Here is a 15,501-nt window from a genome sequence, read left to right as displayed (position 1 = left end):
CTACTGATTGTTTCTCTTTGTAAACTTTTAGACCAAGCTAACAATTACAGTTTGTAATATTATATTTTGTAGTTACCCTTGGGTAGTGAAAGCAATTCTATGTGATTTACACCCTTACTATGCTTAACAGAAAAAATCTATCATATTTCCTATTGTTGCACCCAGAATTTTTTATGGGCAAAGAGAAAGAACACCTGTTCTAAAAGTGAAGTCAAAAGATATTGTGAGAGTAAATGTAATCTTAAAGGACTAATCTTTATTAGTCCAGATCTAGTTGTTACAGAGAAGAAAAACTATTAATGTAGTTAAAATGCATATGTACAAAATGTCTTATTTCTACCCCTATTCCTGGTGTTAATGCTGATCTTCCTCTGGCATTTAGGGCAGTGGCATCCTTTGGAGGAGGAGGTGAAAACTGCACTGGGATGTCTAGTTAAGAAACCAGACTGAGTTCTTAAATCTTTAAGGTCTTGTCAAAATTATGTGTCCAGCTGAGGCCTCTAAATTTCAGTTGTTCTTAAAATAATGATTTTATGTATATCCCAGTATTAAAGAGGAAAGAAGAATCTTGAATGTTTTCCGCAAATTAAAACATGTAGGTCTGTGCTCCAATTGTCTGTGTGATGAAAAACCAGGTACAACACAATGTATCATTATGACAATTCATATATTCAATGCATAATTCATATCTGAACAAACAAAATTATGTCTATAAGATTGTAAGTTTCAGGGCAACCAAAGAAATTTTTCAATGTCATCCAGCAAGTCACTTCCTCAAGCAACTTCCAAGACTTTACAGGACAGGACAGGTACAGGAGAAATACAAATCAGACAAGGTGCAACAAGAATAACAAAGGAAAGGAAATGACACTGGATTGCAGCAAAAGTAATGTATTTTAAAAGGCAAAAGTAGCTTTGTAAAAAACTTTTCATGCCAGAAAGGGCACTCCAGAAACTTATTTTTAGATTCACTGCCATAGAGATGAATGAATATACCCCCTGCATTTTTGCAGTGGATCACCTGAAATGAAAGTTGGGATTTTTTCATCCCTACCCAGTAAGTCATAGATAAGAATCCACACACTGAATAATTATTACACTCCTTTATCACTTCTGAACAAATTAGACCATGCTTGTAGTTTGATAAGTCCTACTCTTCCATGTGTGATGATTGCTGGTTTTTGCCTCTGATGTTTAAAATGCTTTGATGGTGTTTTTCAAGGGAATTCTAATTTAAGAGCTGTTCCTATCTCAACCTGTTAAAATAGCAAATTAGCCTACTAGTTGAGATATCAGATCCTTGGAAAGAAATTGAATGAAATACAATTTCATTTAAAAAATTAAGATTTTGTCTAAAATGAATAATGTTCAAGATTTAGGGGGGGAAATGGGAAATTAGACTAAGCAGCTCTAATTAAAATACTAGCATGCCTCATCCTTTTGTGGTTTTGAAGGCAAAATTTCAGATCAGAATTGCTTGAGCAAACAACTCTGAAAAAGGCTTTTGATTTTTTTTTTTTCAGAGGGGTTACCAGAAAAAATATTTTTCAACTAGGGACCTTTTTTCATATACCATCATACAAAAAAAGTAGTATATTGTATAATGTATGGGCAACAAAATTAAAATCCCTTTCTGTTTTCTGTACATCTACAGAAAATAATCAGGAATATTTCACTTGTTTTTAAGAAATGGATGTCAAGAGAATAGGAAGGTATTTAAAATTCCTTTTACAGTAATTATACCTCTAAAACTCATTTTTTTCCCTGAAGATGATTTACATAGTATATTCTGTTGCACAACAGAAGTCTCAGTAGATTATAGAAAATATGACTATTAAAATGCTAAATATAAACTCTAGTCAACAAATTTACATTTTTCAGCTGAAGTGGGAATGTGTCTGCCAAGTTGCGCTTAAGCAATTATGGTGGTTACTGGACACATGGAAGAATGAATGACTCTCTCAAATAGTGGTGGTGGGGATTTAATTCTCTGAAAATGTGCTAACAGACAGGTTTTAAAGATTGTAGTTTTTCTTGTTATGATTATCTCACATCATACAGAATAAACATATTGAAGTAAGACTAGAGAATTTTCTTCAGGTCTGAATCTGTGAAGCACAAAGCCTTCAGTTTTGGTATATCTGGTTGCTCAAGTCAAGGTGGCATTTCAGCTGAGTGTTGCCAGCCTATTGCTCAGTTTAATACAAAACAGTATTTTGGGCTGTGAAAAATAAAGGTTTGCAGGATTGATATAAAAGGTAAAATGGGTTAATGCCAAGAAATCAGAAAATGGTATTTCAGCACTGATCAGGTTTTTCCATGAGAGGGAGTTTGTTCTGCAAAGGGGATGCTGATTTCATTACACTTTGCCCTTTATTAATAATTTGTGAGGTTTATGTTAATTAGCCTAAAATTATTGTAAACATATGAGGTAAAAAGGGAAAATTGAGTATTAAAAGTAAACAATCCTCATCCTTCATTAATTTGCATGATTTTGAGGGAAGGAAAAACACTGAGGACAGCTGACTTCCCTTAACCCCAGCAGCTTCTACTTTACATCCAGAGGGCTGTCTCTGGATAAGTGCTCTCCTCACAATATATTACTCCTGGAGCAGGTTGTGTCTTTTAGAAGGCATTCAGTGGAAATAGAAGAAAGGATCTTTACAAAAGTTACAGTCTTGACAGATTTATATTCATGCTGTGTGGGTTTCTGAAATGAGTCAATATGCACTGGGGAGGAGGTTTAGTAAGTATGCAAATAGTGAAGGGATGATTTGTTTAAGGTCATCTTTCAGAGTCTTACTGACCATTTAGTGAGTCACAGCCAATTTTTCCAAGCCCTAATGCCACGATCATGGGAATTCAGCAGCAAGCCAGCTTTAAGAATCTGCGTCTCAGGAGAGGATTTCCTCTCACCTGTGGGTGAGCATAGGACACAACAGCACCAGCAGCTGTCTGAAAAGATCAGCTTCAGCCTGGGGAACAGATCTGTGTGCAGAGCAAACCCAGCACATGTGGGGTGTGGTGAGAGCATTGTCTGCTTCCCTCATTTAACGGGAGAAAATAAACACAGCCTTCATTGCAGGCATGCGATCCCTGTCACAGTCAGTGTTCCTGTTAAAACAGGCTGTTTCTGAGTACAATAATAAGTCATCTTTGCTATTTGCTCAGGTACCAGTGGCTAGCAAACACAAGAATAAAAATGAATAGAGATATTCCAGACAGAATTTTTCATTTTTGGTTTCTTTGCACTTATATCTTATCCCTTCTCTCCTGCCAAAAAGGAAGTTTAAATTTCACTGGAAAGCTAGTCTTGCTATGAAATTCTGGTATTAAAATATATCTTGGTATCAAATAATTTTAATAGAATTAAATTTTATTAAATATTATTTACTTACTGTGAATCCTTTTTCTGCTTTAAATTTTAGATTCCACAACATATGCACATTTTCTGTTTAATGCATTTGACACTGATCACAATGGATCTGTAAGTTTTGAGGTAAGTGATGCCATGGCTTATTTCTATAAAATTGAATACTTTGCCATTCCTTGTAATGAAGTCCACTTTGGTGGCTGGCTCACATTGGGGAAAATTTAGGGATGTGACTCAAGTTTCAAGTTTTTCCAATGCAATTAGAAAAGTCATTACTTTACAGTTGTGTATTCCATAACGGTAACTGAGACTGTGCTACTACATAATATTTTTAAAAATCTGTCAATTTAAAAGGTAACCTAATTTATACACAAGTTACCTAAAATAGTTCTCCCTCTCTGCCTTTGCAAGAGGAGATTTCTGAACAGCAACTGATGTTATGGAGATGACTCAGCCAAAATCTGATTTTTCATGCTTAGTTTCCAGAAAGTTCTAGAAAAAGACTTTAAAGCAAATTTTTTAAAAGCACAAGAGTTGCAAATTCATTCTTCTTCCATGTAACTGCCCAATCTTTTTTCCCAGTTCTGCCTTTCCCTGGTAAGGCTGATGTCATCCACACAATATAATATGGAAAAAAGGGACCTTACTGCAATACTGTAGATGAGAACAGGGTGTACAAAATACTGCAAAGGAGATAATATTTTAAGCTGTGGAATTAAAAAAAAAAAAAAAAGTTCATTTGCAAAAGGATATGTTTGTTTTGTCATGTTTTCTTTGGTTTTGATTATAATGAACTAATTATTTCCTTAAACTTCTGATTGGTTTGTGATAAATACACTCACTAGGAGCAGGAATGGAGGATTAATTCATGTCTGATCTAATCACAGAATCATAGAATGGTTTGCATTGTAAGGGATCTTAAAGATCACCCAGTTCCAAACCCCTTGCCATGGACAGGAACACCTCCCAGGAGACCAAGTTGCCTCATCCAACCTGGCCCTGAGCACTTCCAGGGATAGGGATCCACAACTTCTCTGGGCAACCTGTGCCAGCGCCTCACCACCCTCCCAGTGAAGACTTTATTTTGTATATCTAACTTAAACTTCCCATCTTTCAGTTACAGCAGGCGCATTGAGGAGAACTACTTTTAGAATAAGTAAATTATTTCTGCAATTATCATTAAAAAGAATGGGAATGAAAGATTTTTTTTTTTACCTTTTCTGGTCAATTTGTTGACACTTGTATTTCAGGCAGAAAGTCTTCAGAAATGCACTGGATTTGGAGCGCTTTGATTATCTCAGAGTGCAGGTTTGTGCATGAATAAAGGGCTTTGGAATAAAATAAATCAGGAAAATAAAAGCAGAGGTGCTGAACTTTTGTTCAATATCAAGGCAGACATGAGTGATCCAGATTTCCGTATTATCTGCACTAATTTTGAATCCACCATAACTCTACTGCTATCAAAACACTCTTGCTTCTGTGTCCTTGTAGAAACATTATACTTACAAACTGCATGATGGCCATTCTAAAAGCATCCTCCTGAAGTTTAAAATGTATGGGTTTTTTTCCTAATCACATGAAAATAGCTGCAAAATGTAGAAGAAGATATTGTGAAATGTGCAAAATACAATCATCTCATTTTTTCCTGCTGTGCCATTTTCTTTCTATTCCAATCTTTATTCTAGTTTTCTAATTTCCATTAGAAAAACAACAAAAGTAAACAGCTCAAAAGGTAGAGGAGTAGTTAAGAAGTTTGGAGAAAAAATAATCATTCTTTCCAAAGTACTTTCTATATCAAAGTGTAGGAGTAAATACAATTTAAGGTAATTACCTATGATGAAAACACTCTGGCTATCTCCTGTATAAAGGAAGATTATCAAAACCTGAAATGGCAGCAAAATTATTTTGTTGAATGACTTTTTTTTTTTTTATGTGTTGCACTCTCATTTTCCCATGAAACAGTGGTAGCTGGAGTTGTAGGTAAAAAAAAAGAATTTACTTTTGCTTTTTGCCCTTTATTCCTCAAATTTTCAACCATCAACAATGAAAAGTTAGATCTGAGCACAACTTAAATGCAGACCTCAATTGATGCTTCTTGGTGAGATTGCTGTGTCTTTAGAGTCCTTAGAGTTTTGTCGTCCTTAAATCCATATGCTCTTTGGTAACAAGCCAGGATCTCTAAATTAAGGATTTATATAGCTAAAGACCAAACTTATAAAATTAGGTACTTGAACTTATCTCTCTTTATCCCAGGATTGTATTAATTTTGAGACTAATTTATTTCATTTGTTTTGTGAACTAGTTAGTTTTGTTTTAATATGACAGAGTTTCTGAAGACCCAGTGACCCAACTATTGGAGAGCTCTTTGGGCATGTTAGTGAAGTTATTTTTTCATTAGACAGAGACAGATACAAAAGCAAGGTTTTTATTTGCTGCATGTATATTGTCATTGAGCCAAAATAAAGATCTGGCCTCAAAGCTATTTACACAGTCAGAAAAACGGAGGCTAAGTAACTTTAGACGTATTGTCAAAGTAAAGCTCATTGCACACACATGCAAATATCCAAATCAGTATCCTTCATTTGTTGCAGATGCAGATTGAGGTTGCTTTAAATGTGACCTTTCTGAAAGTCATTAAATAATCCCACAAATTCTCAGTGCTTTAAAGCACAGTGCTGTGGCCAAACACAATGGAGATATTTAGACTTCTGTCATATTTAATCAAAACAAAACTTTATTGGTTAATAAATTAGCAAGCATGCTAACTCACTTCCATGCTTAAGGTCAAACACTACTTCATATTTCACTAATAATAAAAGTGGTGTCCAAGGCAGTATTATGAAGGCAATAGTTAACTAAGTCATAGAATCACAGAATGCCTTGGATTGGAAAACACCTTGAAGATCATCTTGTTCCAACCCCCCTGCCATGGGCAAGGACACCTCCCACTGGAGCAGGTTGCTTGAAGCCCCATCCAACATGACCTTAAACACTTCCAGCAATAGGGCATTCACAGCTTCTCTGGGAAACCTGTTCCAGTGCCTCACCATCCTCACAGAGAAGAATTTCTTCCTAATAGTTAATTTAAACCTACTCTCTGTCAGTTTAAAGCCATTCCCCTTGTCCTGTTCCTACATGTCCTTGTGCAGAGTCCCTTCCCAGCTCTCTTGTAGGCCCACTTTAGGTAATGAGAGGTGCTTTAAGGTGCCCCTGGAGCCTTCTCTCCTCCCAGCTGAGCAAGCCCAACTCTCAGCCTGTCTTCATAGCAGAGGTGCTCCAGTCCTCTGGACTTCTTCCAGCAGGTCCATGTCATTCAGCCCCTAAGCTGGATGCAGTATTCCAGGTGGGGTCTCATGAAGGCAAAGAGGGACAGAATCACCTTCCTTGACCTTGTGGTCCAGTTTACTTTGATTCAGCCCAGGTCATGATTGGCTTTCTGGGCTGCAAGCCCACATTGCTGGTTCATGTTGAGTTTGTCATCAATCAATATCCCCAAGTCATTTTCCTCAGGGCTGCTCGTAATCCATTTTCTGCCCAGCCTTTATTTTGGCTTGGGATTGCCCTGATCCAGGTGCAGGACTTTGAACTTGGCCCCATTGAATTTCATGAGGTTCACAAGCATGATTCTGTGGGTTCAACACAAAAACGTTTGTCCATGTCACGTAGGAAATGAGCTCATTTTTTTTTAGTAAGTGGTGATCTCATAGGCATTTTAACACCATCTGATTTAAAGTAGCTACAAAGAAGCAGTTCCTTCTCTTAGACCTTTGTTTTACATACACCAGGCCTCCACCACTTCTGTGCCATCACTTGATTCCTTTTCAAAATCCTAAAATCTAAATTTAAAAATGGATTAAGGTTCTGCCTACCCACTTCTACCTATTTCTGAAAAAGATATAAAGGAACACATGACCAGGTGAATAATTTTATGCTTTCCTATGGATTTGAGACAGCACACTAATAAGCTTTTTTAATTAATTTATTAATGAACTAATTATCCCCAAAGATTTACTGAGAGATAAAGCAATCAGAATGTCATCAACAACCTTGCTAGGAGATAATTAATCACTGCTGACAAAAGCCCCACAAATCTAAGTTCATTCCAGATCACAACCAGACATTCTCTACAGCTGTATGCAGAACAGAAATGTCAGCAGCCTCTGAGTACACACAGGCTCTGATACAGGTGCAATGATGCTGCATTTTGCAACCCCTCAGTGAGACATCCCCCTTGCCTGAAGATTCAGAATTAGGCACAGAAGGAGGTTTTAACAAGTATTAGCATGCTCTGCAGGAAACTGGCAAGTTGCAAACAGGAAACTGTGGAAAGGAGTAAAGCAAAGTACCAAGGAAGAGGCTTTGTGTTTCTAACTTCACTGTCACAGACTGAAGAAAGACCCAACCTAGAGTTGTCTCAGCTCAGACTTCCTGTTTCAGGCTCCTTTGTCACCCTAGATCAAATCACCTCTCCCCATTAGGTGCTCAGCTGAGCAGGACCATCCATCTCAGTGGGCAGTGGCAGCATTCTCAGAGCATGTGTGCATCTGAGTATGGTGAAATTTTCTTTAAAAATAAACAAGTTCTAAAAGTAGAATTCCTCTCTCCCTAGAAATTACATGTCTAAACCAGGATGGAAAACAGCATCTGGGTGCTCTAATACTGTAATGGGGACTTGTATTGATGCTCTTTGCTAAATGGTGTGTGTGATTTGTGCATCACTGAGTTGTTGGTTTCGTGCATAAAGATGGGCAGCTGCTCCCTGAGTGTAGCTGCTTCCCTCTGCACTGCTGCTTTACTGTGGCTCTCTGCACTGGGTTATTGCTTAACACAGAATGGCTGCACTGCTCCTGTCACACACATTGCCTTCCACCCTGCAGAGCATTTTCCTTTCAAGGCTCTAGCCCAAAATACCCTGTGGATTTGGCCTATATCCACTGAATCAGATACTCCATTTCTGTGTGATTCTATTACTGTGTCCTTCAGTTACTTGAAAGTAAGTGTGTGGAAAAGACATCCCATCCTAGCTGGGTCCTTATCCAGCTCATCACAACTTCCTATTATGAACAATCCTTTCTATTGTTTCTGATATTACTCCTGTACAACACTCAGACAAAGGCAATGCACCTGAACTATGTGTGATCCCAAAACATGTTGATGCAATATGGAAGGAGATAACTCACTGCTGCAATGTTTAGAGCATATACCTGGAAGATTTTTGAGTTGTCTCTACTCTTTAACAATTCCCAATCCCATAAAAAACAATATTAAGTCAAGGGTTTTTTTTTAAAACTGATGATAGAAGGATAGCCTTGGAAATGGGGGTAGAAATGATTCTGGGAAGCCAGCTAACACAAGTGGTGCACCACAGAAAGAAACAAAGAGAATTGAACAAGAAAAGAAAAATGGATTTATTTTAGATAAATTTTTTAAATGTTGCTCTGCCAAAATAAAAACAAATTCACAATTCTTAGATATAAGGTAAGAAAATAATGCAACTGAGGACCTCCACAAAGGACTTAAGGAGAAGCTACATCAAGAACGTAAAACTGTACAGAAAAGATTTGAAGACGTGGTACTGAATGAAAAAGATTAATTGCTAATGCTGTAATGTGATCAAATCTGTTCTGAGTTTCTTGAACAATTTAATGTTTAATAGTACATTGGTAAAGAACTGTTTGGAGATTTAACCCTGTGACCCTCAATTAGTCATTGAGATGTAGACAAGATGAACAAAATTCTTTCAGGATTCATGTACCCATTTACCCCAAAGGGCACATATGCCAATAAGACAGAAATTTTGACAGACTAAGAAAGCCCAGAGCATGTCAATTGAATTGCTAAAAAGACTGAAGCTGTCAGAAGAGCTGTCTGTGCCTGCTAGACCACCTGAGTCCATGATATCGGTGTATACTTCAGAGTATCAGGTATATTTCTTTGACTTTGTGGTGCACCAGGCCTTTTAAATTTATGTCTAACCTCAGTCTAGTCTTTTCCATTGTTCCTGCATTAGACAAAATGCAAAACCTTGCTGGTGCAAATAAGAAATATTTTGGCTTTTATTGTCTCTAATGTTACTCTAACACTTCCTGTATGTCATTGCAAGCAATGTAGAAAGACACATTTAAATGTACACACTTGCCATATTCTGCTCAATGTATTATGAAAGCAGTTTCACAAATTTATGGGTTCATATGCTTATCAAATAAAAAGAGGTGGAGGAGATGGTTAAGGAAAAAAAACGCTATTGCTTACAAAATATTAACATGCTGAGAAATACAGAAGAGAGGTGATGGGAGTTGCTATTTTCTTCAATCTGAACAATGCTCAGTAAATGTGAGGTTTGTGCTGTCAACTGAGTATTTAATATGAAACAAAAATCTATAACCAAATACTACATATAAACAATCTCAAAAGCCTTCTGATTAATTTCTGTGGAATAGCTCTGCAGCAATGGAGCATTGATGGGTCACAAAAACATTAAAAGGCAGATGGACATGTAATATATTTATTATTCCCTATCATACTTCCAATAAAAGTAATAAGAATTGAGGTGTGCAGTGTTGCACATGAAGTTTGAAATATTGGCTGCAGCAGATTGGTCTAAGAGATCTGAGAACTACATATTCCACTTTAACAAGGTAGATGTTTAACAAGAATTTAATGTTCCTTAGTACATGGTTTTCCCCAAATTGGTCTCCTGTGCTTAGATTAATCTAGCTACTATTTAAGCTTTTCTTGGACCATTAAACCATGGGGATGGATTTTTCCTGGTACTCACTTCAACGGGAGCTGCTTATGTAAGATGTTAGGCTTTTAGAGGCTACAACCAGTAACAGAAAATTATGTTTACTTTATAGAAAATTACTCAATTTACTTATTAATTATGAGTGTAGGAAATAGTGCCTAGATTGTTAATCCAGAAATCATTAGCACTCACAGTGAAGTAAAGAAATTTGAAACAACACATCTTTTCATACTTCTGACAAATGCATTATTCTGGATTTCTGAGTTTTTGAGGAAAACTGCTCATTTCCAAACTGACCAAGACCTTTTGTCTATTTAGGATTTTGTTATGGGTCTCTCAATTTTACTCCGAGGGACAGTACAGGAGAAACTGAACTGGGCTTTCAACTTGTATGATATAAACAAGGATGGATATATAACTAAAGAGGTAAGATCTACTTCTTATTAATCACTGAAAGTAAATGTTGTTAGCTAAGTCTTGCATTCAAAGAAGAATGGCTTCATTGTCAAATTGAATTTGCTAACAAGTTATCAGATATTATGAAGTTAGACACACTAAAAATTAGAGTAATTGTCTTATTTTAAAGGCATATATGAACATTGAAAAGGAAAAGTCTTTATAGAAATTGCAAAAGTTCAGAATTCTTCAGAAATTATGTTTCTGAACACAACAGGTACAGAAATAGTTGGCTTCAACTTATGCCTACATCTTTGCCCATACAGTTCCTAGAACAGATTGGTGGGATATTTGGACAAAAGTGAATTAAGTATGTGGACAATAGTTGTTACATATTTTATTAATCTACTTCTAATAATTTTGACTTGAAACAGGACTTATAAAGAAAGATTTTTACATCTTTTATTCTGCAAGGATTCAAACACATACTTAAAATAAGTGGGACTAAAGGAGCATTTCATCAAAATATATGGAGGTTTATTTTTTAAGTGGGGTTTATGAAAAGATATAAATTACACTTATAGTTTTACACTTTTAGAAAACACTTCAGATTCATTATAAAAGAGGAATGTATGTCAAAAATTTCTTAGCATACTACAGATGACTTGTTTTTGAAATTATTAAAATTTTCACAAGCCACTCAAAATTCAAAGATTATGATATGAAAGGAGGATGACTCTGCATATGTGCAGGTGTGCTCGTGGCTGTTTTTATTTTATTTAGGGAAAATAAGTTGTAAGAAGGTGATGTGCTTTAGCCGCTCACTTGCTATCACAGAACTTCTTTTTATTTTTATTCATGAGATATTGAGAGATTTTTCCCACAATCCATGAACTTTCATATATTATAATCATTTGAAATTGAAATTACACATCTATGAAAGCTGAAATCAGATGCTAGATTTTCTAAGAATTAAGTAGTTCCTTCTTGAATCTGCTCAGTCAAAAAAAAAAAAAAAGATACCTAGGTGAATTCCAGAATTTTATTCTAAAATGCAAATCCTAAAAAATTATGTTCTGAGTTAAAGCAGTGGACATTCCAGAAGTCAAAGAGCAGCACTTCTGTGTCCAAGAACTGGAAGGTTATCTGGAAAAGAGGCCATGGAAGGGGCAGTGCAGGAGCCCCTTGGGGTGATGGGTGCCCACACTGTCAGCATGTCCTTGTGCCCCCCATCCTGGGATGCTCAGCTGGGGATTCACCAAACAGTGCAAGTTTTTATGAGTTGGTGGTGAAAATGCACATTACATTGCAGAAATGTAATTTTTTCCTCTTCAGGAAATGCTCGATATCATGAAAGCAATATACGACATGATGGGGAAATGCACCTATCCCGTTCTCAAAGAAGATGCACCTAGACAACATGTGGAAACATTTTTCCAGGTAGGTCACATAACATACAAGCTGAAAAGACTGCTCAGTGAGCAGATAAAGATTTTCATTGTTATAACATATCCTTCCAATTCTGTAATCCTTTCTATTCTCTGTGGTTCCATTCCAAGTTTCCCAGACCTACTCATCACACCCTGTTTTTTCAACAAAAGCTCTTTAAGCATAGTCCACTTACTATGACTTTTGGACTGGTTGTTCCTATGCTGGCATATAACTGAAATGAACAACGAAAAGGACTTGTTTCACACAGGAATTCAGGAGAAGAAACATACTGTGGAGGGTTGACCCTGTCTGGATGCCAGGCACCCACCAAAGCCTCTCTCTCACTCCCTGTCTCAAATGAACAGGGCAGAGATAATCTAACAAAGGGCTGAAGAGGTTATCATTCCTCATTGCTCAGCCTTGGCCAGCAGCAGGTCCTGGAGCTGGCTGGCTTTGGCTCTGCTGCACATGGGGGATGTTTCTGGCAGCTTCTCACTTCTGTAGCTCTCCTGCTACCAAAGCTTGGCCACACAAACCCAATTCCTGTACTTGTTTTCTTTTTCTTTTTTAAATACAGAAAATGGACAAGAACAAAGATGGAGTAGTTACCATAGATGAATTCATTGAGAGCTGCCAGAAAGTAAGTATTAAGTACTGAATGTGTATCTGTTGGCTATTTCTATCACAGATTTCTGGAGTGTCAGTGAGAGTGATCTTAATACCAGAGACAGCATTTTCCTGAGGTAGAATATCTATGTACACCATTACACAGAAACACTGGACAGTGTAAATAAATTTGTGTCCTGAATCTGCAGAAGAGCTATTATACACAAGCTGTCATTGCTTATTAGACAGCTGTGCCATTATCCTTTCTCTCTTTAATAGTGTATTGTTTACACTTGGTGGAAAAAAGTTTCTTTACATTCAGCTAAATATTTATTTCTATCTTCTGTTCATGCTGGGGCACACTGTTCTGTCACAACTGGCATATAATCATGGCAATAATAATATTGCCTGAAAATTTGTCATCCATGGCTGAGTTTCTCAGTGAGTTGTGATGTGCTTATAAGCAGTGAAGCCTTATAAAAAGAGAGTGCAAGAGGCTTGCAAAGTGTTGGACGGCAAGAGTGAACACCAGACAAGTTTTCTCAAGGCAAGGGTGTAAACTGATTGTGATTATCAGCCACAAGCCTTTATGCCACCCAAGTGGCTGTCAATTTCTTGACAGCAAGAAAAAAATTCTTCCAGCAGCTCCTGGCCCCTAGAGCCAGAATGGAGAACTTCTGAAGCAGGAGTTACAGACTATTTTCACTCCTCTGCTCTTCAGAAACCAGCTCGTTCTCTGACCAGTAGGTGATATGAAGAAAGATAAGTTGCATTTTCATAAATTTAAGGAAATCCGGTTAATTTTTCAGTTTAAAATTGCAAGAAAAAGAAACATGATAGAGTATAAGAATGATTAGCTTTTGGCAAGATAAGAGGTTAATAGAATTATAGAATATGCTCAGTTGGAAGGCACCCACCAGGACAAGTGAGTCCAATTCCTGGCTCTACACAGGACACTCCAAGATCAAGGTTGTTGTGTATAGTAAAGCATCAGATTAGACAGAGTGAATATGATAGGCCTGATTACACTATGTAAATTCATGTGGCCAATAAGCCTGATACTGTTTGTTACAGTGACAAATTTAAGAAGTTGTAGTAGTGGTCTACTGATACCTTGCCCAGCAGACTGATTAATACGAAGCTGATAGAGACCAGCATTATAACCCCTGCTTATTGATTCTTGTCTTTTATATCAAGAACAGAGTAATAAAGAGACAGATGATAACAAGACTATGAAGATAAATGCATTTAATGCATTTTTTAGGTTTTTAACTATTTGGAATAGGGAAATCTCTAGATGCTCAAAGATGCTCTAGAAGCAGTCTATTTTTATATGCATCTGTAGCTATTTGTTGGAGTTGCTTTTTTGAGTGCAGCTACCTAGTAAGTGTAACTTGGTTTGATTTTAATCCACAGATTTTGGGGGATAAAAGACAGCCAAGAGCTCTGCTAACTGTGGCTGTTCTGTGTATCCTTAGCAACAGGCACTGGGCAGTGTCTCATCTGTCAGCAATGCTCTGTTGCACTGACCGTGGTTCCAGCTTGTCAGTCTTGCTCAATACCAACAAAAGTCATTTCCTCTGCTAACACTGTGTGATCATCAGAAACAGAGATGAGATTCGTTCCCCAGCTGAGGTCTGTAGCATTCTAGAAGTTAAATGACACATTAATCTGCATATGACAGCAATCATTGTGATGGGCTGAATGATTCATTTACAAAGAAAATTAATACCTTTAGTAAGGAATTGCCTGCTTTCCTTATCCAGTGCAATTCAGTCTCTCAAGTCTGTTAGAAGATTAATTTACTTGTTCTAAGTATTCAGAATACACATGAGAGAGATGCTCTCTAAACTGGGACACGATGGAGACACAATGAATGCTACAGAATGCTATAATTGTCATCATGCTACTTATCTCACCTTCCCTTGCTTTTAACTTCAATGGTGGCTATGGTTTTTTGACACAAAAAGTATCTTGCTACCTAAGTTTTTGTCTCTCTGCCAATTAAGAAATATTATTCTTTTAAGACTGCTGTGCTTCAAAGTATGTAATTCATGTTTATATTGAGATTTGGTTTTAGAAATGAGGTTTGGGGCTGGGATTCATAGAATCATAGATCATACTGAACTTAGTGATTTGCAGAATTATATTCCTTTTACTCCTTTTTGCAATTACTAAAGGAAATGTGGCATGCTTACTTTAAAAGCAAGAAGGAACACGGCAAAACATCTTTGAACAGAGGTTCTAATTCAGGTTCCTGGGGTTTGTTCCTGAGATTTTTTTTGTAGCATCAAGAGACTCTGGTATGTTCTTAAACACTCATTTTGCACATATGTGCCTTTCTAAAACTTTGTGCTACTCTGCTGAGCACTTGTTTGGCACAACTATCAGTGCAGTAGCACTGTACAGCCTGAGGTATACAGGTGGTTCAAGGCTCTTAATTCACATCCCATTGCAAAAAATGGTCTGTCCATTCAAAAAGTGTTGAAACAGTTATGTAGGGAATTATAAAGCTTTCAGGCTTTGAGCACTGTCTTCTCTGGACACTGGGTAGGAGGATCTGAGTAGAATGGTGCTTCCCCTCATCCTCTCTCCGTCTTAGACAGGGAATGCGTATGATCTCATTTCTCTGCCCTCCCTACCCCAAACAAGGATTTGAATGCCAGTCTACCATCCAGACTCCAGCAGGAGAAATGGACTATGCTGCCCTAGATACGCCAGACTGAGTCCCAGAAAGTGGTGGCTGTTTGGCTTCATATAAATTACCATAGAGAAGATCTAGGTCTTGAGAAACAGAAGTGGGGGTACCTCAAGAGCTAAGCACTTCCCAGTTCCTTATCTGCCTCCTTTCACTGATTGGTGCTGGTGGGAATTGGTCTGACTCGGGCATTGCCTCGTATCCACAGCAGCACCACAAAGAACAGTCAAAGGACTAAGGCACGCACAGTGC

At 37.3% G+C, this 15,501-nt stretch overlaps 1 protein-coding gene across 17 annotated transcripts in view; it reads left to right on the top strand.

Annotated features, from left to right (window-relative positions):
- The window catches only part of KCNIP4 (potassium voltage-gated channel interacting protein 4), a 389,569-nt gene that overhangs the window by 370,285 nt on the left and 3,783 nt on the right, over positions 1-15,501 (top strand). For 7 of the 17 annotated variants that reach the window (XM_064711872.1, XM_064711865.1, XM_064711867.1 and 4 more), the window contains 5 exons: positions 3,429-3,499; positions 10,437-10,544; positions 11,850-11,954; positions 12,523-12,585; positions 13,968-14,676. In XM_064711872.1, the coding sequence (XP_064567942.1) occupies positions 3,429-3,499; positions 10,437-10,544; positions 11,850-11,954; positions 12,523-12,585; positions 13,968-14,138 (518 nt within the window). In that variant the 3' untranslated portion in view covers positions 14,139-14,676. Of the gene's footprint in view, positions 1-3,428; positions 3,500-10,436; positions 10,545-11,849; positions 11,955-12,522; positions 12,586-13,967; positions 14,683-15,501 lie in introns of those variants that run through there. The other 10 variants (XM_064711873.1, XM_064711875.1, XM_064711871.1 and 7 more) reach the window with 3 other exon arrangements.

The sequence above is a fragment of the Zonotrichia leucophrys genome, chromosome 4, assembly GCF_028769735.1.
Source record: "Zonotrichia leucophrys gambelii isolate GWCS_2022_RI chromosome 4, RI_Zleu_2.0, whole genome shotgun sequence".
Classification (NCBI taxonomy): domain Eukaryota; kingdom Metazoa; phylum Chordata; class Aves; order Passeriformes; family Passerellidae; genus Zonotrichia; species Zonotrichia leucophrys.
This window is presented reverse-complemented; position numbering and strand designations above follow the sequence as displayed.